The sequence below is a fragment of the Colossoma macropomum genome, unplaced genomic scaffold (genome assembly GCF_904425465.1).
Source record: "Colossoma macropomum unplaced genomic scaffold, Colossoma_macropomum, whole genome shotgun sequence".
NCBI lineage: Eukaryota > Metazoa > Chordata > Actinopteri > Characiformes > Serrasalmidae > Colossoma > Colossoma macropomum.
The window spans coordinates 15,565,223-15,589,749 of record NW_023494804.1 but is presented as its reverse complement, the minus strand read 5'-3'; the positions used below and the strand labels follow the sequence as shown (position 1 = coordinate 15,589,749).

Sequence of the window (24,527 nt, the reverse complement as noted above, 5' to 3'; positions counted from 1 at the left end):
CACTTAAGTCTCACTAAAGTCAGAAACTAAAGCTTAAAGGAAAAGTGTGGCAAAAAACTTTACACATTTACACATTGTACACATTTTCCCCCATCACTTCACATCCAGCCAATCCACCAAGACATGTTCAGTGCCTGCAGTTTGCGTCCTTAATTTTAGCACTGAAGCTATGAGGGTAAAGTAGCTAACAGTTGGTGGAATTCAATGATACTTACAGGGAATTACACTGAATTTTCTCATAGATTAAACATATCAAGAAACCAGCTGGAGTGATTATAAATATAAATAAGTCCATTTGTCATCAAATTATCGATGTTTGTCTTAAATCTTTCCCTTTGCCTTTCCGTTAGCCACTAGCTAGACAAGATTGCTGTCTGCGTTGCTATTGTGACCAGCAGTCTGCTGATCTTCAGAGTTAACGGGTGAATTAGCAGTTATACATAAGCTCCAGCATTTAAGATCATTTATTGTTAAAACTGTGTCAGAACGATCAGCAGAGCCACAATACGTTTTAGGCCAAAATCTTCTCAAAACTACATCTGGTTCCTATCATCACCACTGTGAACAATTCTGACTCCTAAGTTTTTCTAGAACAGAGCATTTCACACCAAACCATTCTAAACGACTCTCTTTACATCCTAAATACTTAATTAAACAGGATTTTTTAAATTGCCCCTTTAAAATAGATGTGCTGGTCATCTTGCTTCATTGGTCTTCTTTATTTAAATCACAATCACAAAACTGGTCTGAAAACTCGCAATGTGATATTTTCCACAAATTGTTCAAAGCTGTTACAACTGTTTTTGGCTAAGGTATAAGACAAATGTAGCTACAAGACAAACATAGCTAACAAGTATTAGTAGCTTTTACCACCAGTTAGCATCAAGCAAACTGGGCAAAAATTAGGCTTCAGGATGACTGCTAGTGTTTTTAGCTATGCTAATGTGCTTCATTCCATGTTTATAGATAATACAGTGTCATAAACGACACAATCAAGACTATTTACTGAACACCTCCACACGGTTTGAGGCAAGTGAGTGATGATTCAGCCCTGCCATTAACACCATGCTAACTGGTGGTGTATAAGTTTAATTACTTGTTAGCGATATTACACACACACACACACACACACACACACACACACACACACACGCACATACATCTTCTTAGATGCTTATCCTTCTGGGTTGCGGGGCGACATTACCCTTGAAGCTCTATTGCTAAAACTTAAGAAGCAAAGTTCAGACACCGAACATGTCTTGGCTGATTGACATTAGAGATATAGAGGTAACTGCGTAAATTAGGCTTCCAAAATATTAAGGAATCTTAAGGATTCAAAGACCACAGATGGCTGTAACTGTGTACATTTGTTTTTTGCTCAACTTTCCCTTTAAGTTGTCAACAACTACAGTCATCTGAGCATGTTATTATCTTTTCTCCTCTCTGTTAGTCCCTGTCAGACCTGCGGTGTTCTGTAGATGATGCAACGACGACAGATGCAGAACCTCCCGCACAGCAGGATTCAGGAACGGATCAGCCCCAAAGTCCCCAGATAGCTCCAGCGGCAGGGCCTGCAGAGTCTTCGGCTGACCCTGAGCCTGGTAAAGAAGTTAAAGTGACCCGTCGAGCGTCCAGCGCCCCAGATAAAGCCCAGAAAATAGCAAGGCGTCTGTCCATGCCTGGAAACCTGCTGTCTTTTCTGACTGGAGGCTCTCGCAGGTGCAAGTCTGGATTCTGGGGCGATGGGGTGAAAACTGAGGGAAGTCAAGAGCAACAGGATATTGACAAAGGTGAGTACAGGAGTCTAATGCTACATGCACAGGAAGTTAAAGTAGTTTCTAATGGTCCTTTTTCAGCAGGATGTTACATTCTGGTGCCTTAAGATGGAAAGGAAAATTAGAATAAGATGCTTGCGAATAAGAATCAGTTAATGAATTGCAGTTTGTTAGATTTTATTATTTTCTTTTTGGATCCTTTTAGTCTAAAATAAAAGGCTAAAGCTCCAAAGTGGGAGGAGTGATCGACAATAAAGCAGAACAGGAGCTGAAGCAACACAAGAGATTAAAATTAAACCCAAAAAAGAGAATTAGGTTCTAAATATTAATGACTTTAGCAATTGAAGTGCATACAACTGAGTAAATTAAACTAAGTACCACTCATTTCTGAATGTTGATATTGCAGCTGGGCAGTGTGAAGCAGAAGCAGATGCTGGTCCAAAAGAGCCAGATGTTTCTCACCACCCTGATGAAAGCAGCAGTAAAGAAAATGAAGAGAAAGCTGAAGATCTACAAACTGTTTCTGTTGAGGCCAAAGAGAATACTGACAGCAAAGAGGAGTGGGAGACTGACGGCCAATGCGAGGCCACTGAAGTTGATGCAAACTGTCCTAAAGCTGAAGAAGCACAACTGCAGGGAGCTTCATCTGAAAAGGAAACACTAGATGTTACCAAAAAGGATGCTGAGCATGTGGAGAAAGAAGAACCCACACAAATTGGTAAAATATTTAACATTAACATTCAAAAAGTTATTTAATGACATTTTAATTACTTTTCTTATTTTGCATAAATAATAACTGTTACAACATTATTCCTTCCAATAAACAGACACATATTCAGCTCTGTCTCTTCATTATTCACCACCATCACTGTAATATTTTATCATCAACATTAACACATGAAGGTAATGAGAGGGGATGGTGGAGTTTGTGTCTGCAGTGTCTGAGATTTTTAAAATGCAGAGTTAGAAAAGAAAAACATGTCACAGTGAAAGTCCTTATGCTAGTAGTGAACTATGCTGCTGACACAGCTGCCAAAAACAATAGAAAAGGACGCTTAAACAGAAGTTAGGACACCGTTGGGGTTTATCCTAAAGTTAGGACAGTATTTAGGAGATTTAGTCTAGTTAGGATGTTTGTGTAAAACTGTTTTCTTGTCTGGAGTTAATGATAAGATTATGAAGTTCCTGAACTTCATGAACTGTTCCCTGAGTGTCCATTGGTCGGTTTCACACAGAATGTAGACAGACACACAAATCCACCAGTTCCACACGGTGAGAGGAAGAAAACGTGTATCTCAGGCCCTCTTCATAGCCTCATAACTCCGGATGTGAGTCACATACGAATAGCAGTTCCTAACTTCATAATCTAATCTTAGGAAAACAGTATTACATAAACATCCTAACTAGACTAAATCTCCTAAATACTGTCCTAACTTTAGGATGAACCCCAACGGTGTCCTAACTTCTGTTTAAGGGTCCGTTTCTATCGTTTTTAGACATCTGTGTCTGCAGCAAAGTTCACTACTAGCATACTGACGCTACATTTATTTATACTGTAAAACGCTGCTTTCACTGTGAGACGTTTTTCTTTTCTAACTCTGCATTTTAAAAATCTCAGACACTGCAGACACAAACTCCACCGTCCCCTCTCATTACCTTAGTGTGTTAATGTTGATGATAAAATATTACAGTGATGGTGGTGAATAATGAAGAGACAGAGTTGAACATGCGTCTGTTTATTAGGAGGAATAATGTTAGCACGCTCAGCTAAAGCGTTTGGGAAATGGAGACTGAAACTGAAGAGCAGCGATGCTCTGATAAACAGCATGGGGCGCTCTGACAGTATTCACAACTTACAGTGTATCACACTTTAGTTTTGTTTTGACCTTTTTTACATCAGTAACAGTCGCTGTAACTTACATTTTTGATGTCATCTTGATTATGCGTTTACGTTTCAGCTGTGTGTGTCTGGTCAGTTGCTAGGCAACAGCTGTTATGTCTTGAATGTCAACTTTGATTGAGTAGGTTATACTGTTATACAAACTTCATTCATGATGTTCTACAGTCACTTTACTTGCAAATAAATTGGTTTATTTTATTGAACATGTACAGCTGGGATGGGCTCCAGCGCAACCCCCCCCCCCATGACCCAGAAGGATAAGCGGTTTAGATGATGTTTGTGTGTTGAACATGTGAAATGATTCCAGACTATTGAATGGTAGTGTATATCACAAAATGTTCTTATATTTCATTTTTATAGGGGAATGCAGCACAGAGGCCGATGGTTTGGTCCAGGATCAGGCTGATCAGGCTAATCATGCTAATCATGCTAATCAGTCTGCTGAAGAACCAACATTTTGGAGATGCCTCCATCCACATGACACAAGAACCGAAGATGAAAAGCAAGAAAATGTGGATCTCCTGACTGAGGCCTTGTGTTTGGAGATGTCGCAAAGATCCAAAACAACTGAAAAAGAAGAGAAACATTCACACGATTACTTGGATTTAGCTGGAAACAGGCAGCTAGCTAAATTTCCCTCCAAAGTGGAGTTAAGCAGAAGCCCAGCAGCAGAGATGCACCATCCAAAGACAGACGAGGAACACGAGGAACTGACAGAGAATAAAACTGACCCTTCTATAGAGATCAGAGAAGAAACAGCTGACACTGAGAGTGTAGAAGTGGATGGAGAAGCTGGGAATGAAGAAGCTAAAGCTAACAGAGAAGAAACAGAGACTGAGATACAAACAGTTGAAGATTCAGACTCTGTGGTGGAGCATGCGGAAAAACCAAGCGCTGAAGAAGCAACCCAAGCTCTAGAAGAGCGGGAAGCAATCCTAAATGATTCTGAGCAGGTTCCCCTCAAAGTAGAGACACCAGATGAAGAGTTAAGGAAGGAAAAAGAAAGAGAGGAGCAAGAAGTGAGAAAAGAGGAAGAAAATAAAGATGTGACTGACAAATCAGAAGACAAAAATGTCAACCTGCCTCAGAGTGGTGCTGAGAAAGAAACACCTACAATCAAAGCTGAAGAAACTGATAAATTAGAGCCACAGAGCGAAAACAGCACCACCTCTGAGATAAAACAGGAGGAAACAGATTCAGGAAAGACAAACGGTGATGCTTCAGGGGAGAAGGTTCCCAAAGCCTGTAAGCAGGTGAGTTTTGCAGGTGCTGAAGTGGACAGATCAGAGTTTATAGTGAACGGAGAATCCGTGGGGAGTAAAACAGAACTGGATCATGCAGAGACGAATGGGACGGCCCATCAGAACATCAGTAAACAAGCAGGAATGTCCATCTCTACTAATACTGACAGTGACAAGGACTGTCCACCACCGCCACTGTCTCCTACTGCTGAAGGGGTGAGTCAGTTACTGACACAATATACACTGTCCATCAAAAGTTTGGGGACACCTTATTTAGGTCTATGTGTACTACATTATACTCAAAAATTCTCAAAAATTACACTGAAAAAATGATATCTAAGCGAATGAATATATCTTAAATCTGTTCAATATAGGTAATATTTCTCATTATGAGATTACTGGAAGAACATGGTTAAAAGAAGATTAACTAAAGCCATGATTCTGATCTGAGAACAGTTTTTAATAAACAACAGGCAGAAACGGGCACGTACATAATGCTGAACCCACGGGCAAGGTCACCACCAACTACACACTTTATGCTACCGATGACACACAGCCCCCACCCTCCTAACAAACACCCACACCCTTGACACAGAATAACACGTGTAACACATACTACACAAATAACAATACCCAGTACCTTTTGAACCGGGGTATGCACCTCCCATGAGCCTCTTTGTGCAGTTCTCTGTGATGTCAGCTCCTCTTCAGCCTATTTGTATACATTCTTTCTTGTTATAAGTCATTTATAACAAGAAAAAATGTATACAAATAGGCTGAAGAGGATAAAATAGTAATTTTATTCTGTGAAAGTGTCTTATTTTGTTGGCAGGACATTTTACTTGTCACTTTTTATGAGATAAAAAGTGAAACAAGTAAGAAATGTCTTGAAAAAGCTTAAATAATTAACTATATATTTAGGTGATATGGAGGAGTAGATATTAGCGCTAATTTTAGGAAATATTACTAGGTCATTTTTGCATACTCCAATTTTTTACGTTTAATATAAGCATTTGCAGATCATTTTAAATATTTTTTCTAGTTTTTGTGAAAGGCCTTGTTACGGTGTATATTCTGCTTTATGTCACTCTGTCACACGGTGCTACCAAGGTCGGTTTCAGGGTGAAGTGTAGAACATTCTTCATCATCTTCTGCATGCAAAGGCTACAGAGTAAGCAGCAACAAAAAAGACAGGAAAAGCTTATAGTCAGACAAAGCAGCTACTTACAAAATTTATGTCATGTTCAAACTTTGCAAAAATCATTATGCATTATGAAATTTGCAGGGTGAGCTAGTTAGCTCACTGTGGCAAACCTAGCCGCGGATGAGTGTGTTCCGCTCCTCACTGACCCCTCCTCCTGAGTGGTGAGTTGAAGTTGGAGTGAGCATTTAAAAAAATAGTTGAAACGGCACTTAAGGAACCCCAAACTTTTGACTGACAGTGCATGTAAACAATGAACTAAATGTTTATAACTGACCATTATATGTAGAACCGATACTAAAATCTCTTGTCTCCTGTAGGTTCTGCCCATGAGCCGCAGGACGGTAAAGAAGACTCGTAAGTTTTTTGTGGACGGCAGAGAGGTCAGCATTACAACCTCAAAGGTCATCAGTGAGAAGGACAGTAAAGAGCAGCAGATGCGCTCAGTCAGGTACATCAACGCTTTTAATCACTTGAATATTGAATATTCGTCACTGCATCTGAAGATACTGCAGCGCATCATTGAGATCTGGTTTGAGCTGTGTGTGTGCATAGATGTGTATGAATATAACTGTGTGTCTGAGTTAGGCCTGTACTGGTAACAGATTGCTCTTATTTGGGTAACTGTGTGAAAAATAGCCATGCTAAATGGTTATACCAGGACTTATGTGGGGCTTGGGGGGCTATCTTTGTTATACCTTTATTTATTTTATCTTTCCTGTAATTTTGTGGTTGTAGTCTACCATCTTTGTTTTTGGGGCTGCACAACTGTAATTAATCTTGTAAAGACTCAAGTCAGTCAAGAAATTACATTTATTACAGTGGAATTCACTGACATGAGCAAAATTCCAGGGCGAAATCTAATCTTCAAATCTATTTGAAAATGTATGAAAACAGCCAAAATCCTGTCTAATGCATTTTATTGTTTGATACCTTTTGAAATGAATTTGTATTCCAGTATCTTCATTTTAAATATTAGCAAATGAACCTTTAACATGACAAAAGCGAATGCTGTGGGTATTGATGAAAATGCAGTTATGATTTGATATCTTGATATTTGAAATACATTGTGTGTGAGCGTCTTAATGCATGTACATGGTTAATGTAAAGAACAATACAGATCACAGAAGTCAGTACCGTTTAGTTACATCTGTAACCTTTATTACAACTACAAACAACTAAATATATTTAACAAATACATTTTTGGCCATTTTCATATATTGCAAAAATATATTTGAAAAATACATTTGGAAATCAGAGCTGTAGGCCAAAAGTTGCCTAATATTGCTCTTAAACTTAAAAAAGCCACAATGTCCCACACTTTGAATACATTCTTTTTTACCAACTGTTATATCTCCCACTCTGTGTATGTTCGAGTGCAACAGTTGCGACAAATATTCAAAGTGCAACAATCAACAGTCAACATCAACAATCTGACTAGATGTCATTCAGCAAAACTGCATAAAGGTTTGTCTGGAAGGAGAGCGAGCAGAGAAATCAGGGTGTCTCAGCAATGTGTAAACACACTCTTTAATGTAAATTATGAAACAAAATTAAAAAGAAAAAAAAAATCATTTTGCTAATCATTTTGCATGATGTCACCGTTCACGTCCCTTACATACTGCTTATATTGCACCCCCCCACTTAAAACCCCTTCCCAGTGTGACTTTGACAGAATTGTGAATATCACACAAACTCTACCATCCGAGGTTGTAGTGTCTTAGCTTAACTTAGCCTGATGCCGTTTTTTTTCACATGCCTAATGTGAAATTGCATGAAAGCTGACAGTGTTTTTCCTGAGACCTGAGTCTGTTTTGTCTGATTTCTGATGCTGTGCTCTGAGTATGCTCTAAAACATACACTGTGATACAAAGATGGCTTTTTGTACAGAAATGAATCTATCAGCGCAGCTCAGCAGTAGATCAATGTTAGGTAAAATAATGTGCTGTTAGTTCAGGATATCATGTTACCCAACATGTTTAAAAGTTCAGTTATGTTCACATGTAGAAATACTAGCACTTTCTCTGGCTTGCATGAAATAAATCATTAAATGAATGACAGGTTTTTAAAATTGGCTGAAAATGAGTTTTTACTGTTAACGGGGGCTGTGACTATGGTAACTTGATTTACTGTGAGTGTATATGAACATCAATATGTGTTCATGTTTGTGTGTGTGTGTGTGTGTGTGTGTAGGCGTCAGGAGCTGCACGCTCTGAAGCTGCTTCAGCGTGAGGAGCAGAGGGAGTTTACTCTGCTGGAGCAGAAACTGCAGCAGCAGAGGGAGCAGATGTTTCGCCACATCGAACAGGAAATGACCGTCAGTCTGACCAAAACTAGCTATACACACCAACATACACCAAACCCCAAAATCTGCACACGCCTACACACTAGGGGTTGCATAGTCTAGTTCACATGTGTCAGTCCTTGCGGGCCAAAACATTTCAGACATCAGCACAGTGCTTCAGTAAATACACCTGGTTTCAGCTCATCAGCTAATCATGAACTGAATTCAGAGCGTTAGATGAGGGTAAACGCCGATTTCTGCAGCACTTTGGCCCGGAGGGTCCCCATTTTGACATATAAGGACTAGGGTGCAGTGGACAGCAGTCAACTCATGGAGGACAGTGTCTAAAATACAGTGATAACCAAACTGCAGACCGGAGGAGAAAACAGAAACAGATAATTTGCTATTAGGAGAAGTTGTTTATGTGTTCCGGGTTGGTCAAACACTAGAGGGCGCTATACAGACAACTGCGTGATTTTTATCAGCGAAGCAATAAATATATCTACACTGCTGTTATACTTTGAATCCTCAGTTATAGGACTTTGTAATATGTATGACATCAGTGAGTGTGAACAGCCAATATGCTGATCCATTTTGAGCTTGAATTGATTTTTTTATGTAGCATATTGTTCTACTTTCAACAGATAAAGAAAATTCCTGCATGAAAGACTAGAAACATTTTATTAAAGGGCCCATATTGCGGAAAACTGAATTTTCTTCACTTTTTTTAAATAAAGGAATTTGAGGTAGTATATAAACATTGCTTGAGTTTCAAAATGTTCACTCCCCAGTAAATACAGTTCAAATATGGAAACTAAACTGTAAATACTTGAATTCATTCTTTCTGTGATGTTACGAAAACCAACACATTTATATACATCTGTCTATTCAGCCTACAGCAGTTCAGCTCTACACATTCATGTCAGCCTGAACAACTAAAACAAACCTGATTAAATAAAGTGGAGTAGTGGTCAGCAAACGCACCTACAGCTTCAGACAAAATTTAGAAACAACTACTTAAAGCAGGTTATAATGAATGTTTTCTGTTTCAGCGACATTGCCTATATCTCGCTCTGAAAGGCATACTGATATGCAGATATGCAACTGACTGCTACCAGCATTTAGCTGAAAAATCCTTCTTTCCCATCAAACTGATAAAACCAGTGCACAGATGCGCAGACAGCTAGAGCCAGTTTAATTTCTCAGAGAGATTTGAGATTCTGAGAGCTGTGGTGATTTTAGCATATAGTTAACATCACACAGTCTGTGTACTTCTGAGACTGAAGTCACATCTCACACCTCAAACAGCAGCATCTGCCGCCCCAGAAACTATCAGCAAACAACTAATAAATGCCTTTCATGCTTTTTTGAATGACCGGTTGTCTAGGAAAAAATTAATAGTCTTGCAATGTTTACTACACAACCAAACACAGCACAGACCCAACTGTACGCAAAACATGATTAGTGTCTGAAGTTTTGATCAAATTCAGGCTTCATTGACATTACTGCTCATAATTTTAGCTTTGCATATGTACTTCAGTCCATATTTATAGATTGCAGTGTGTCATATAGTGTCGGAAACCTAATAATTAAGAGTATTAGAGTGTATTATTTAACAATTCCACCTGGTATGCAGTTAACACCATGCTCTTTGTTAATTGTTATCTACATTAGCCATGTAACCCCAGTGCTTAAAGAAGAACCTAATGAGACCAAACATGTCTTGGTTGATAGACTACATTTAGACTAACAGAAGGAAACTGGGAGATTTTTCTGCTAAACCAGTAAAAGTCTCCAAATACAGGCCTTGAATCCAGTTTTCAGTTCTGGATTTCATAATAACTGGTAGTTACGTGAACTGTGGCTGTAACTGATTGGCCGTCTAGTTCCATGCGTCTTTGTGATTACAAAGTCCAGGACTGGAAACTAGATTCAAAGTCCACATTTTAAGACCTCTGCTTTAAACTCTCCAAACAGGCAGGAGACTATCTGTAATTAGAAACATCAGAGATGTTCTGAGATCTTAATGCTCAGTAAAGTGCATGTCGCCCCCTGCAGAGCAAGAAGCAGTATTACGATGGTGAGCTGGAGCGTTTGGAGAAACAGTACCAGCAGCAGAGCGGGAGGATGGAGGCTGAACACACACAACGGCTGCAGGAGGAGGCCCGCCGCCTCAAAGCCCAACAGGAGAAAGAGCTCAACCGCAAGAGCAGCGCACTCAAAGCTGACCCTAAAGAGGTACTGACCACTGCACTGATCTCAGAGCAGAGCCACTGACCCTAAAGAAGTACTGACCACTGCACTGATTTCAGAGCAGGGTCACTGGCCCTAAAGAGGTACTGACCACTGCACTGACCTCAGAACAACCTCACTGACCTGAAAGAGGTACTGACCACTGCCCCAACCTCACAACAACCTCAGTGATCCCAGAACAACCCCACTGACCTCAGAACAGCCTCACCGACTCTAAAAAGGTACTGACAAGTGCACTGATCTCAGAGCAGAGTCACTAGCCCTAAAGAGGCACTGACCACTGCACTGACCTCAGAACAACCTCACTGACCCTAAAGAGGCACTGACCACTGCACTGACCGCAGAACAACCTCATGACCCTAAAGAGGTACTGACCACTGCACCAACCTCTAAACGGCCTTACTGATTTCAGAACAGCCTCACTGACTGTAAAGAGGTACTAAACACCACACTGACCTCAAAAAAGCCTTACTGATTTCAGAACAACCTCACTGGCCTTATAGCAGCCTCACTGACCTCTCAGGGGTAGGGACCAAGTCACTGACCTATGAACAGCCTCTGGAAATCTGTTTTGGGTGTACAAAGTGCCAAACAAATCAAAATGAACTGATCTGACCTGAAGTGACCTCTCCGTTTATGTTGCAGGAGCAGCGGTTTGTGCAGAAACAGCAGCAAGAGCTGAACGAGGCTCTGCAAAAAGCTGTGCAGGAACACAAGAGGAAAGTGGCCTCTATGGAGTGGGAGGTTACAGTCAAATCTCAGCAACTCAAGAGAGGTACAATAAGTTTCTATGGTACAGTAATTAAAATTTTCATTAAAAATGCAATATTTTAGTCAACTACAGGCATTTAATCAATTATTAACCTTACGATTTATTCAATAATGACTATAAGTATTTGGTATCTACTATTCAACATCTACAATTAATTATTATTACTATGACTACTATGATTTTTTTCAGTAACTACTATGAATTGTACATGATATTACGATAGCCAGAATAGAGACGCTCATTGAAAACACTGTGTGATCAATGTGAAACTCTTCTATAGCGCCCCCTGGTGCTCTTATTGCCTGTGGCCATCTCTACAGCCTTATGAAATATAATCACTGTGATCAAATAAATATTCTGTCAGTAAACTGTTGCACTGTAGCAACTGCAGCATTGAACAGGCTGTGTATTTGCATAATTTCATACACTGTTTCCTGCCTTTTACCTCATACACACACAAAAACTGTGACTGCAGTCCTGCTGGAGCGTTCCAGCCAGTTTTCTCTCTTCAACAATAAACAGTATGCAAAAGCTAATTGAGTTGTAATAGCTCCCTCTTGTGGAGGATCTTAAGCCTGATGAACAAATGTGAGCAAATTACAAGCCAAGTCTATGAGGTGGTTTCACCTAAAATCATCCTGCCTTAGGCTAATTCATATTTTCTTGCAGCGCGTGAAGCTGTGATCTGGGAGTTGGAACAGCGCCACCTGCAGGAGAAATACCACTTGTTTAAGCAGCAGGTGAAGGAGCAGTACTCTCTACAACGGCAGCAGCTCAGCAAAAGACACAGCAAGGTAAGGGTGCCGGTGTCCGGGAGGTTTGGAAGCATTGAATTTATAAAAATAAACATGAACATCTTATTTTTTATGAGAAAGTGAATTGCGGAGATGGCGGCATGGTGGGTAGCGCTGTTGCCTCACAGCAAGAAGGGCCTGGATTTGATTCCCCGGCCGGGCAACCAGGGTCCTTTCTGTGTGGAGTTTGCATGTTCTCCCCGTGTCTGAGTGGGTTTCCTCCCACAGTCCAAAGACATGCAGTCAGGCCAATTGGACATGCTAAATTGCCCCTGAGTGTGAGTGAATTTGTATGTCTGTCTGTCTGCCCTGCGATGGACTGGCGACCTGTCCAGGGTGTATCCTGCCTTCTGCCCAATAACAGCTGGGATAGGCTCCAGCACCCCACCGTGACCCAGAAGAAGAAGTGGCTTAGAAGATGTGTGAATTGCAGAGATGTTCACAAGCCACTTTATGCAAGTCTTTATTCATGAATGTCAGTTAAGGCTAAAAATCAATCAAAATTATGTAAGCAACAGAACACAGATCTTTTTAATATTGGTGATTTCTTCCAGCAAAAACAAAAATTGTTCCACCAGCTTTGATTAAGATGACCACTGTTGTTTATTATATTCAGTTTAATGATGCAAGTAAGATGAAAAAAAAGGATATGACAACAGTTTTTAACAGATTGTATAGTTGGAATTTATGCATTAGTTGTACATTATTGTTATTATTATTATTATTATTATTAATATTATCTCTCTTGTTTTTGGTAGGATATGGACCGTGCATCCCGGTTCCATCAGGCTCTGCTGGAGGAGCAAAAGTCCGCTCAGACTCAGGAGAGAGCTCGATTCCACAAAGCCCAGCGGGCCGAGGCCAAGGCCAGACTGAACCAGTACAGACAGGAGCTGAGGAAGCAGGGGCTAACCGGACCCGAACAGAGGCAGAAAATCACACAGGTATGCTAGCATGCTAAAGGCGTAATAACATTAACATTCACCTTAAAACTAATAGAATCACCCCTCCTAAAAATCTTGGGGTTGTCTCTATGTTCCCTGGGACCTTTATTAAATGACTGTTCCTCGTTTTACTATTCTGTGCTTTTTTCTCCCATCTGGGATAACAAAGCAGTGGCCTTGCAACACCGTAATAAACCCCTGGATGCCATAGCAACAGCCTAGAAACACTGTAGCAACCATCTGGAATAACATAGCAATGGACCAAGCAACACCTTAGCAACTACGTGGGGTACCATAGCTACACTTTAGCAACCATCTGGAATACCATAGCAAAGGTTTGGCAACAACATAATAACCCAGTGGATATCACAGCAACAACCCAGCGACACATTAGCAACCACCTGGGACTTCATAGAAACTTATGCTGTGTTTGGGTGTCATCTGACATCGGAAGGTTTTATATACCAGATGGTAAATATGACTCCACTCTGTTCATAGATACGCCCAACACACGAAAAAAAGCACAGAGATCTGGAGAACACAATCCAGCTTTTTCTTTGCTGTGTTCATCACACAGATCTAACAGAAACATGTCAATTATACATTTTTTTACATTCACTACAAGTTTAGCGCTTTTCACTCATGCAGAAGGTTAAAGGTCATGTTTTATGTCACATCTTCTAAACTTGTATCATCTACACACTTAAAAATGATGGCTGTTCAAGGGTTCTTCAGTAAAGAAAGTGGTTTTATATAGAACCATGAACACTCATAGAACCATCTACAGCACATTCTCCATCAATCTGAAGAACCACTTAATTATGCAAAAAAAAAATTTAATTTAAAAAAAGATGGTGCTTCAAGGGTTCTTTAGTAAAGAAAATGGGGAACCATGAACACTCAAATAACCCTTTGCGTGATTAATGAGTTCTTTGCATTATGAAAGGGGTTTTCAGGAGAATGTGCTGTAGATGGTTCTATATAGAACCTATTTGAAATGGGTTCTATATAGCACCCAAACGGGTTCTTCTATTGTTCTGGGGTAATAATAGAAGAACCCTTTTGGGTGCTATATAAAACCCTTTTCAAAAAGGTTCTACATAGGAACATCTACAGCAAATTCATGCACATTTTCCATCAATCTGAGGAGCCCTTTTATAATACAAAGAACTCTTTAATCATGAAGAGGGTTCTTTGAGTGTTCATGGCTCTGCTGCTGCTGTTTAAGCCGCTATGTGACGCCTGTTGAAATAAAAAGCGCCATATAAATAAATATATAAAAAAAATAAACTTCTATTTAGAGCTGTTTTCTTTAATAAAGAGCCCTTGAAGAACCATCATTTTCTAAGAGTGTAGAAATCTGAGTATACCCGTTGTAAATATGACTTTGAGCACAAGTGGGAAAACTGATATATCCCAATTTCAGACACCACTGGAATGCAGCAATAAGCCAAATTCCCCTTCAAGTTTTTTCTTTGAATTTTTAGGAAACTGCCCCATATTCCCTGGCCTGGTCTTCCCTCTGTGTAATTTTGTAAACAGTCCATTGTTCTCAGGGCCCCTCAGTGAAATTTCTAGGAAACAGCTCTGTGTTCCAATGGCTCCATGTTTCAGCCTCAAATGACCTTAATTTAGCTTCCTCAGGCGAAGCTTTTACTCAAAAAGTGTATTTAATCATGAGCTTGTGTTCTCAAAAAGTTTGCGTAGCTCACTAATTAGCTCACTAGTTCACTAGCTGATGGAAAAGTATATTCCTAAAAAACTGCCTCTCTCACATGTATGTTTCCTTTTTTCTACAGCAAATGGGTTTTGGCTAGCAGGGAGCTAACATTACTGCTACTGAGTGCTGATTAGTTAGCATTACTGGTACTGAGTGCTGATCGATTGCCGGAGCAGTGGAGCAGCTCATTAGCTGTTCGCACTCACTGATGTCATTAACGTACATGAGGCGCTGTTTTAAACCCCTATAACGTGAGTTTGAAAGCTCTTAAAAATATAACAACAGTGTTAAAATGTTTTATGCTATTCTGTGTTCAGGAAATAAATGGATTCTTTTACATTAAAAATATTTAAGCATTTATAAACTATGATTTTGCTGAAACGCTCCATCCTAACCCATTCATTTTGGACTCGCTCGGGAGCGCCCTCTACATCAGCATAGCTAAAAAAATTAGAAGCTGTCCCGAAATCACAATTTTGTCTGTACTATAGTCTTTTATATTATATTATATTTTACACCACATCATACAGTTCAGTAAAGTTAAAGTGGAAGTATGAAGTGTATATTTAGTCATTAAGAGTTGAACCGATAGAGGAACACTGTTGAATAATATATTATAATAAAACTAATATATTATAATAAAACATCCTCTTTTTCTTTATGTGGTGTCTGTTGTGCGTCAGTTTCTATCCGAGGAGGAGTCCAGGCAGAAGCAGGAGCGCATTAGACTGCAGGAGACCCAGGAGAAACAGCTGAAGGAGGCGCAGGAACAGTGTGACACTAACGCCGCTGAGCTCCAGCAGCTGCAGGTTAACCAGCTTCTTATGCATTTAAACCAGCATTCTGACAGACTGGTTTATGGGGAGGTGGGAGGTGAAGGGCGCTCCTGTAGACAGGCAGAGGGCTCAGTGTGGTATCAGTGTCATCTGCATGGATCCTAAATACCTAAGAATTTAACAGCTTCTCAAGCTTAAGTTTAAAAGTTTGTGAAGAAAATGTTCTTTTAATATGGGCACAAGATAAACTAGAGAATAACGTGTGACTTCAGAGGTCTGTGGCAGAGCAAGCTTATTTAGATACATGTAAATAACAGCAAAAGGAACATTAAAAAGGAATAATTAAGTGCTTAAAAACAATAACATAAAATGAAAAATAAAGTACTGAAAGATACAAAGTGCAATAGCTTTAAAACTAATTAAAAGCACACACAAAAAAAACATAAAAGCAAAATAAATAAAAAACAAAAAAGGACAGGCTAGTTTGGACTCTACTAGCTCTACTAGCTTTGCTATATTCACAAATCTAAGACACCTACTTGGTTAATATTCTTTGAACATGTCTGAGATGTATGGCTGGAAGTCAGAGAGAAAATATGGTTAAAAAAGTCTCGTCTGAAGATTGGTTTCATGTAATCTGACAAGCTGCACTTTCAAACTTTAAACTCATTATTTATTACTTTTGTGCGCTGCTGACAGCTATGGTGCTTATTATTTTACTCTGTGAGGTGCGTTCAAGTGCACAATGTGCATTCTGTGTTTCAGAACGAGAAGCTGCAGGTCCTGGTGGAGATGGAGAAGAAGAAGATCAAATGCCTGGAAGATGAACACACACTGGAGCTGAACGAATGGAGGGATAAACTAGCCTGCAGGAAAGAGGTAAAGGGAGATAATGAGAACGTGGATGTGAAATACAATCTGGCAATCTCTTGTAGCTCCACCGTGCTGGTGTTCAGTTAGAGACTGTAGAACATCTGTTGATGTACAGATTGTGTTAATCAACCTCCTGTCCTTCATCAGTGGTCAGTTTCTGACCACAGTGAGTAGAAGCAAAAGCAGTTGCTTCTAATAAAGTGGCCAGTCAGTGGAGGCACAAGGTAGGTGTTTCTATTAAAGTGGCAAGTTAGTGGAGCACAAGGTAGGTGTTTCTAATAAAGCAGCCAGTCAGTGGAAGCACAAGGTGGGTGTTTCTAATAAAGTGGCCAGTCGTGGAAGCACAAGGTGGGTGTTTCTAATAAAGCGGCTGGCTAGTGGAAGCACAAGGTGGGTGTTTCTAATAAAGTGGTCAGTTAGTGGAAGCTTTTAGTCTGAAAAGTTAATGCGACAGTTTAAGTTTGGTCTAAAGTGATGGAATTTGATATAAACATGCGTTTATGATTTTTATACGTTTATGTGTGTGCAGGCATTAGAAGAGGATCTGGCTCGTAGAAGGAGAGAATATGAAGGAAGCAGAAGAAGAGGCAGTGAGCCTGAATCTCGACATCAAGCGCGACGCTCCAGATTCTTTCCCAGCCTCAGTTTCTCTTAAATAAGGACATTACAAACAGCATGGAGAACACTGTGCACTTGCCACAGCACATCTGAAACATTTTTAATGTAAAATGTATCTTTAAATATGTACATATTTTTTATTGGTCAATCTTAGATGTACTCTAATGCACAACCTCAGTTTGTCCAGATGCAGAACAAGCTCAGTGCTGCATTTCTATATTGCAATGAAGATGTTATGGACACATGTAAACATATGTATATATAGATATTGAATTAGTCATTTAATTAGTACTCAAATCTAAGCTTATTTGTTTAAAAAGGAAAAACCTGAGGGAAAATTAAAGTATTTTACACCCATATATGTTCTTTTGAGATGTACTTCATTTTCTATGTTTCACAAGCGCACGTCTAACTGTGTGATTCACGACATACAGATTAGATTTTCTAATGTGTCCTCCACTCCCCAAAACAAAGCAATTTCCAGGAAAGAGTGGATGGAGCTTATCGGAAAAGCACTTCCTCACATTAACTGTTGTAAGACAGTGAAATGAAAAATAACTCATTTAAAATGGAAAGATTAGCACAGGGCAAATATCCAAACTATAAATGATGATGATCACAGAGTTGTCATTTTCAATACTGTAAAATACAGGTTAAATTATAGTGCAATTTATAGTTAGAGCAAAAATTCACAGCAAACTACTGTATACATATTTACAGTTTTTACTGTTATATGCTGTGCATTGTGTGTGGTTATGTAGCTGTGGATGTATTTACAGTAAGTTACTGCACAATTTGGACTAAAAGGGGCAGGTTGACGTTGGCTAAGCAGTAATCTGGTTGTTCATGGCTCCTTTAGTATTAAAATTAAAATAAGATGTATTCAAAACAGTAACACAAGTATTACAGACTATCCCATGAAAGTATATTTTAGCATTATCAGCAGTGCAAATGAAATGTTTATGTCAAAAAGTGACAGCACAGTAAAAAACAGCAGCTGCTATAAACAGAAGACTTGATTGCTTAAAGGCCCGTATACCCTCTTAAAAACATGGTTCTTCAAGGGTTCTTTAGTAGAGACAGTGGTGCTATATAGAACCCTGAACACTCAAAGAACCATTTGCATGCTTAGATGGTTCTTTGCATGGTGAACATGTTCTTCAGAGTGATAGAGAATGCATTGAATATTGTTCTATATAGCACCAAAAAGGGTTCTGCTATTGTTACAATGTTATGCTAGTGTCCACAGAGGAATCCTTCTTGGTGCCCTATAGAACCATTACACTACACTCCTAAAAAACACGGTTCTTCAAGGGTTCTATAAGGTACAATTTCATGCTTAAGGGTTCTTTGCATGGTGAAAAGATTCTTCAGGTTGATGGAGAATGTGTTGTATATGGTTCTGTATAGCACCAAAAGGGTTCTGCTATTGTTACCATGTCATGCTTGAGTCAATAGAGGAACCCTTTTTGGTGCCCTATAGAACCATTACACTACACTCTTAAAAAAGATGGTTCTTCAAGGGTTCTATAAGGTACAATTTCATGCTTAAGGGTTCTTTGCACGGTGAAAAGGTTCTTCAGGTTGATGGAGAATGTGTTGTATATGGTTCTGTATAGCACCAAAAAGGGTTCTGCTATTGTTACAGTGTCATGCTTGTGTCAATAGAGGAACCCTTTTTGGTGCCCTATAGAACCATTACACTACACTCTTAAAAAAGATAGTTCTTCAAGGGTTCTATAAGGTACAATTTCATGCTTAAGGGTTCTTTGCATGGTGAAAAGGTTCTTCAGATTGATGGAGAATGTGTTGTATTATTACAAGTCAGACATCGTGTGGAAACAGTTTTGGTGACTATTGACTTCCAGTGTTGTTAGCAGCTACAGTTCTGAACTAAAGAAGCAAAACGTGGATGCAGTATAACTCCTCCTGTAGCATGAGGCTTATTCACACTACTGCACAAGTAAATCTTTATAAATGTTCATATCACTCTGTAATGTTCTGTATTTGATAGATTTTATGGCATATTTTACAGTACATGTCTACTTGACCTGCATATGTACAGACATTCATATCTGCATAAGTCCAGATATACACACGTCTCATATGTACATCTATGTTTTTTAACATTCTTTATTCTATATTCTATTTATCATATTTTATTTTACCTCTCCCTTTCAACATGTGTGACTCACCAAGACAAATTCCTTGTATGTATCCGGTTCTAACAGTTTTTAGTTCTTTTTTTCTAAGGGTATTGACCACCCCTCCAGAAGTCCAGTAAGCTCCATATCATGTTTATAATCATAAACTTGCAGGCTCTGTGGCCAGGGAAGCCTGTCGTGAGCTCCTCTGGTGGGGAAAGCTGGTAAAGCTCTGGGAAAAATGATGGTGGATGATACCTAGATGTGAAGCAGTGAAGGGGCAGTGGGGAGGGAGGGATTTGGAACAGCCACCCAGTGCATTGAAGCACACCCCGCCTCAAAACAAAGAGCAAGACGGGCAATTTCCAGTAAGGAGCTGACAGACTTTGGGAAACACATTCAGTACCACGGAGGAAGTTTCTTACTTAGCTATAAGGTAGGAAAAATGAATTATTATGGCTGATTTAAAACGCATATATTAGCAGAGAAAGATCTGGGAAAGATTAGGCTCTGTAAACCAGCCTAAAATTGATCATGGGATTTAGCTCCGTTTAGCTTCTTTTTCGAATTTTCCGTTTCACCTTAAATGGTGCACCAGTTACTGCAGCACCATTTAAGGTGGAACGGAAAATTCGAATAAGAAGCTAAAGGCAGCGCAAGAAACAAACGAATTCGATTAAAAACATGAACAATGTGATTATAATGTCAGGGCTTTAAATTTCAGTACATTCATAAAGATATCGATTTCTTTTGCTTTGTTTATTGGTCGATAATGGAAAAAACAAACACTGAATGCTAATAAATGTGGTTGGGCGTGGCCAGAGCTAATGATGGGAGTTGGGCACCCTCCAAATTAACTGCCTCGAAGATGTTATTTGATACTACAATAACGTCACTAATAAGCCCCTAGAATAAGCCCTGTTGTTAACTTCATTTTCTCACCTGTCCCTCTTCTTAAAGGGGAACTGCATCGACTTTTCAAAATTTCTGCATAATTAAACGGTTAAGATGTAAACAGAGTCATTCAGAGTGGTTTGTATTACAGAAACATCTTAACTCTGAAATTTTACCGTGTTTGTTTAGTCTCAGTCTCAGAAGAATTAGAATATACTTAGTACATTAGTCACGTTCTGTTGTTACTCTGAATAAACAAATCAGTAATTTGTTATATCATTTTTCAATACAGATTGGCTCTGGATGAGCTCTCCAGCAATAAATGAGGCCTTGTGCATAATTTGTACAGTGATAGGAAACACAGTAGCTCACAGAAAGCTCAGATCCAAATGCACTGATACATTTCAATCTGACCAGCATGCGGCAGATTTATATGCCTTAAAGGGGTCATGCATTCTCAGAATGGATTGTCAGCAACACGTGGTTCGATTAACTGCTCTACATGGTATTTTTTATATTTAAAAAAACATTTTTGAATAATATTTGAAATCTCAGGTACTTGGTCTGATCTGGCCTTCTTTGAAAAATGTTTGGAAGGGTTTAGGGTTAGGCTAGTACTACTTTTGGTTATCCTTCGGGTAAGTCTCCAGAGAATGAATGGAAGTCTATGTAATGTCCCCACAATTCACAGAAACAAAGGTGTGTGTGCTTCGGAATGTGTATATGGCTGCTGTCATATCTCCAAAATGATACAACTATACAGTAGAAACAAAAACATGCTTTATTATTAATGTAAGTCAATGGAATCCGAATGTTTTCCAAGTAACTTGGAAAACATTCAGGTTTCATTGACTTACATTAATAATAAAGAAGGTTTTAATAATAATAAAGATTATGTCCTTCTTATTTTATTTTGATTTTATTTTGTCTTAGCTCGCTGAGGTGTTTTGAATGTGTTGCTCTTCTGTGTTCTGTTTAAGCGCTGTCAGATGTTGCTCTGATGTTGATTTTATATTTGTAGAATTCGATATGTTCTGCATGTACAATATACAAATTCACTGGCAATAAGAAGACAAAAATAAAAGCAGAGCATGAAAGTACTAATACAATTTTAAGTGAAAAAAATCCAAATTCACTTTTTTTTTCCAGATACACTATATTGCCAAAAGTATTCACTCATCTGCTGTCACACACATATGAACTTGAGTGACATCCCATTCTTAATCCATAGGGTTTAATATGATGTCGGCCCACCCTTTGCAGCAATAACAGCTTCAACTCTTCTGAGAAGGCTTTCCGCAAGGTTTAGGAGTGTGTTTATGGGAATTTTTGACCATTCTTCCAGAAGCGCATTTGTGAGGTCAGACACTGATGTTGGACGAGAAGGTCTGGCTCGCAGTCTCCGCTCTAATTCACCCCAAAGGTGTTTTATCGGGTTGAGGTCAGGACTCTGTACAGGCCAGTCAAGTTCTTCCACACCAAACTCGCTCATCCATGTCTTTATGGACCTTGCTTTGTGCACTGGTGCGCAGCCATGTTGGAACAGGAAGTTCCCCAAACTGTAAAAATAATCCATGACCATTTTTGGTATATAAACCCACACAAATACATGGGTAGCTTTTAGACAGAAAAGTAATATAAAGTAATATGTAAAACTGTAATCACTGTGTGGTGTACAGTCCTAAACTATATCAAAAAATGTCTTTGGGGCTTGTAACTTACTTCAACTTTTGCCTTTTATTATTGCTGAATTCTAAGAAAGTATAGTATAAACTTGACAGTAAACATGAGCTAATAAGTTTGCGCTCACTAATTTTTAATGTACATTGCACATTGTGTAATATCGATGCTAGTCTTAAACAGTCTTTTTTGGGAAAGTCTAATCGATCGTAATCAGTTTAAAATCATTAACCACTTAACATAAAGTATCCACCTTTTATTACAGGATGGGGCAGCTGTGCCATTATACAGTGCTCTGTCTGGCTTTCATGGCAGTGCTGCACAACGCATCAGCAGGAAGGAAAGGAGGATCTGTAAGCAAAAAAACCTCTTCCACAAAAACTACGTCTTCTTCATCATCTAGTAAAGGAACATCTTCGTCCTCTGGTAAAAGCACGTCTTCATCTGTAAAGCCAGCACAGGGATCCAACACAAAGGCCCATCAGTACCCTGCTGGTGGAAGTTATCCAGCTGGAGGCCAGTATCCCGGACAGGGGGGTGGTAGTCCAGCAGGGTATCCAAAGCAGTACCCTCCAGCTGGTGGGAGTTACCCAGCCGGAGGTCAGTATCCTGGACAAGGGGGTTCCAGTCCTGGAGGGTATCCCAACCAGTACCCGGCAGGTGGCAGCTACCCTGCGGGTGGGAGTTACCCAGCGGGAGGCCAGTATCCAGGAAGAGGGGGTTCCAGCCCTGGAGGGTATCCCAACCAGTACCCTGCAGGTGGTAGCTACCCTGCTGGTGGGAGTTACCCAGCGGGAGGCCAGTATCCAGGACGAGGGGGTTCCAGCCCTGGAGGGTATCCCAACCAGTACCCTGCAGGAGGGAGTTACCCAGCTGGAGGACAGTATCCTGCAAGAGGAGGTGTAAACCCAGGAGGATATCCTAACCAGTACCCTGTGGGGGGAGGCTACCCAGCTGGTGGATACCCAGTGAGAACAGGAGGCCAGCCAGGGGGATACCCAGGTGGTTACCCGTCCATAGGCGGGGCTTATCCCAACTGGAACCCCAACAACAAGATCCTTAGTCCTCGCTATGGAGGTGGATTTGGGGGTGGGTTTGGAGGTAAAGGGCATGGAATTGGTGGTTCCCCTTTTTCACATTCGGTGCAGAGCATGGGTTACGCTCCCTCATTGAAGTCCAAAGGTTTTGGGAAAAAGGCAGCGCTGGCAGCTGGAGCTGGAGCAGTGGCAGGGATGGCAGTGGGTTACGGCCTGGGCCACTTCCCAAGGCCCCACATCAGGTTCAGCAGTCCGAAGAGGAGCATCACTACAACCACTACATGTACCACCACTACGGCACCAAATCAGCCACCAAATCAGCCACCAAATCAGCCACCAAATCAACCACAAAAACGACTATGGACAGGACAACGTGTTCAAGCCCCCATCTGAGGCTCAGAGCTATGAGAAATACATGGACACATGCATGAACAGAACTGACCTCCTGCAAGACCAGGACACAAAGGTCAGCCACATCCAGAGAGATGATCCCATCTCTGGATCTTCTGCTCTTGCGTCTGGCACTCTGGAGAGAAGTGGCCCTGCAGAGCGTGGCATTAACAACGTCCAAAGAAATGAATCCACCCCTCAATCTCCTGCTCTTGCTAATGGCACTCTTGAGACAACTGGCCCTGAGGAGAGTGGCACCAAGTCAGACATCCCAGTGCCTGCAGAGCTCCAGGAGAGCGATGACAACACAGTGAGCATCATGGAGATTGGGTACCCTGCACTCATCCAGCAGATGAAGGCTCGGAAGTGTGTGGAGTTGTATATAGTGTACTCCAAGAGCTTCCTGCAGAAGCATACAGGAGAAAGACCCAAAAGTGACAGCAGAGGTGGCCAAAACGGATGCTCCTCCTCAGGTCCCCACCTAGTTCTCATGACCATCATTATGGCCCTTAGCAGCGCCCTCCTGCTGCAGTGAAGTAGCACTGTCCTGCTCAAGCCTCACAGGGACTACAGAACACATTAATTTTGCTCCTGTTCCAACACAGTGTTTTTTAAACCAGTCCTTGGGGCTCACAGGATGGTCCACATTGTCACACTGCCACAAATCCTTATACACCTGAATCAAGCCATTAAGAACACCGAACACTGTGTTATGGAAACTTCTTAAGTCTGAACACATATTTTGTCTGTTTAGTCAGCATGACAACTTAAGTACATACTGAATTTAGGACAGCAGCTGTCACAGAATAACAGTTCCTAACTTTATAATCTTATCATTAACTCCAGATAAGAGAACAGTATTACACAAACATCCTAACTAGACTAAATCTCCTAAATATTGTCCTTACTTTAAGTCAACCCCACTGGTGTTTGATTGTATAATTAATATTCATAACCAATTCATGTAATAACTTTCTGTGAGGGAGATTTTAGAGATGGACATCTGGTTCCTATCACCACCACTGTGAACAATTCTGACTCAGTAAGCTTCTCCAGAACAGAGCATCACACCAAACCACTCTGAACGACTCTGTTTACATTTTAACCACTTAATAATGCAGAAATCTTGAAAAATTACCTTTAAGGTACTTATTTCAATTTTAAGCCATGAACTGATTACTTTCAGTCAGCACTTTATTACTTCTAGCCTCAAACATTCCACAGGTGACTG

The 24,527-nt window shown here is 40.2% G+C and overlaps 2 protein-coding genes across 2 annotated transcripts in view; both read left to right on the top strand.

Moving 5' to 3' along the window:
- The window catches only part of si:dkey-81j8.6 (STE20-like serine/threonine-protein kinase), a 30,562-nt gene extending 13,052 nt beyond the window's left edge, over positions 1-17,510 (top strand). The window contains exons 8-19 of the mRNA XM_036595293.1: positions 1,451-1,790; positions 2,182-2,493; positions 4,036-5,132; positions 6,438-6,568; positions 8,311-8,434; positions 10,460-10,639; positions 11,300-11,429; positions 12,096-12,220; positions 12,979-13,164; positions 15,568-15,693; positions 16,426-16,539; positions 17,063-17,510. Of these exons, the coding sequence (XP_036451186.1) occupies positions 1,451-1,790; positions 2,182-2,493; positions 4,036-5,132; positions 6,438-6,568; positions 8,311-8,434; positions 10,460-10,639; positions 11,300-11,429; positions 12,096-12,220; positions 12,979-13,164; positions 15,568-15,693; positions 16,426-16,539; positions 17,063-17,188 (2,991 nt within the window). The 3' untranslated portion in view covers positions 17,189-17,510. The remainder of the gene's footprint in view (positions 1-1,450; positions 1,791-2,181; positions 2,494-4,035; positions 5,133-6,437; positions 6,569-8,310; positions 8,435-10,459; positions 10,640-11,299; positions 11,430-12,095; positions 12,221-12,978; positions 13,165-15,567; positions 15,694-16,425; positions 16,540-17,062) is intronic.
- A 2,050-nt stretch (positions 17,511-19,560) lies between these two features.
- On the top strand, positions 19,561-24,343 carry prnpb (prion protein b). Its single transcript, XM_036595876.1, is given in 4 exon segments — positions 19,561-19,731; positions 22,135-23,159; positions 23,162-23,251; positions 23,254-24,343. Coding segments are annotated over 3 exon segments (1,692 nt in total). The 5' UTR covers positions 19,561-19,731; position 22,135; the 3' UTR covers positions 23,832-24,343.
- The last annotated feature ends 184 nt before the right edge of the window (positions 24,344-24,527 follow it).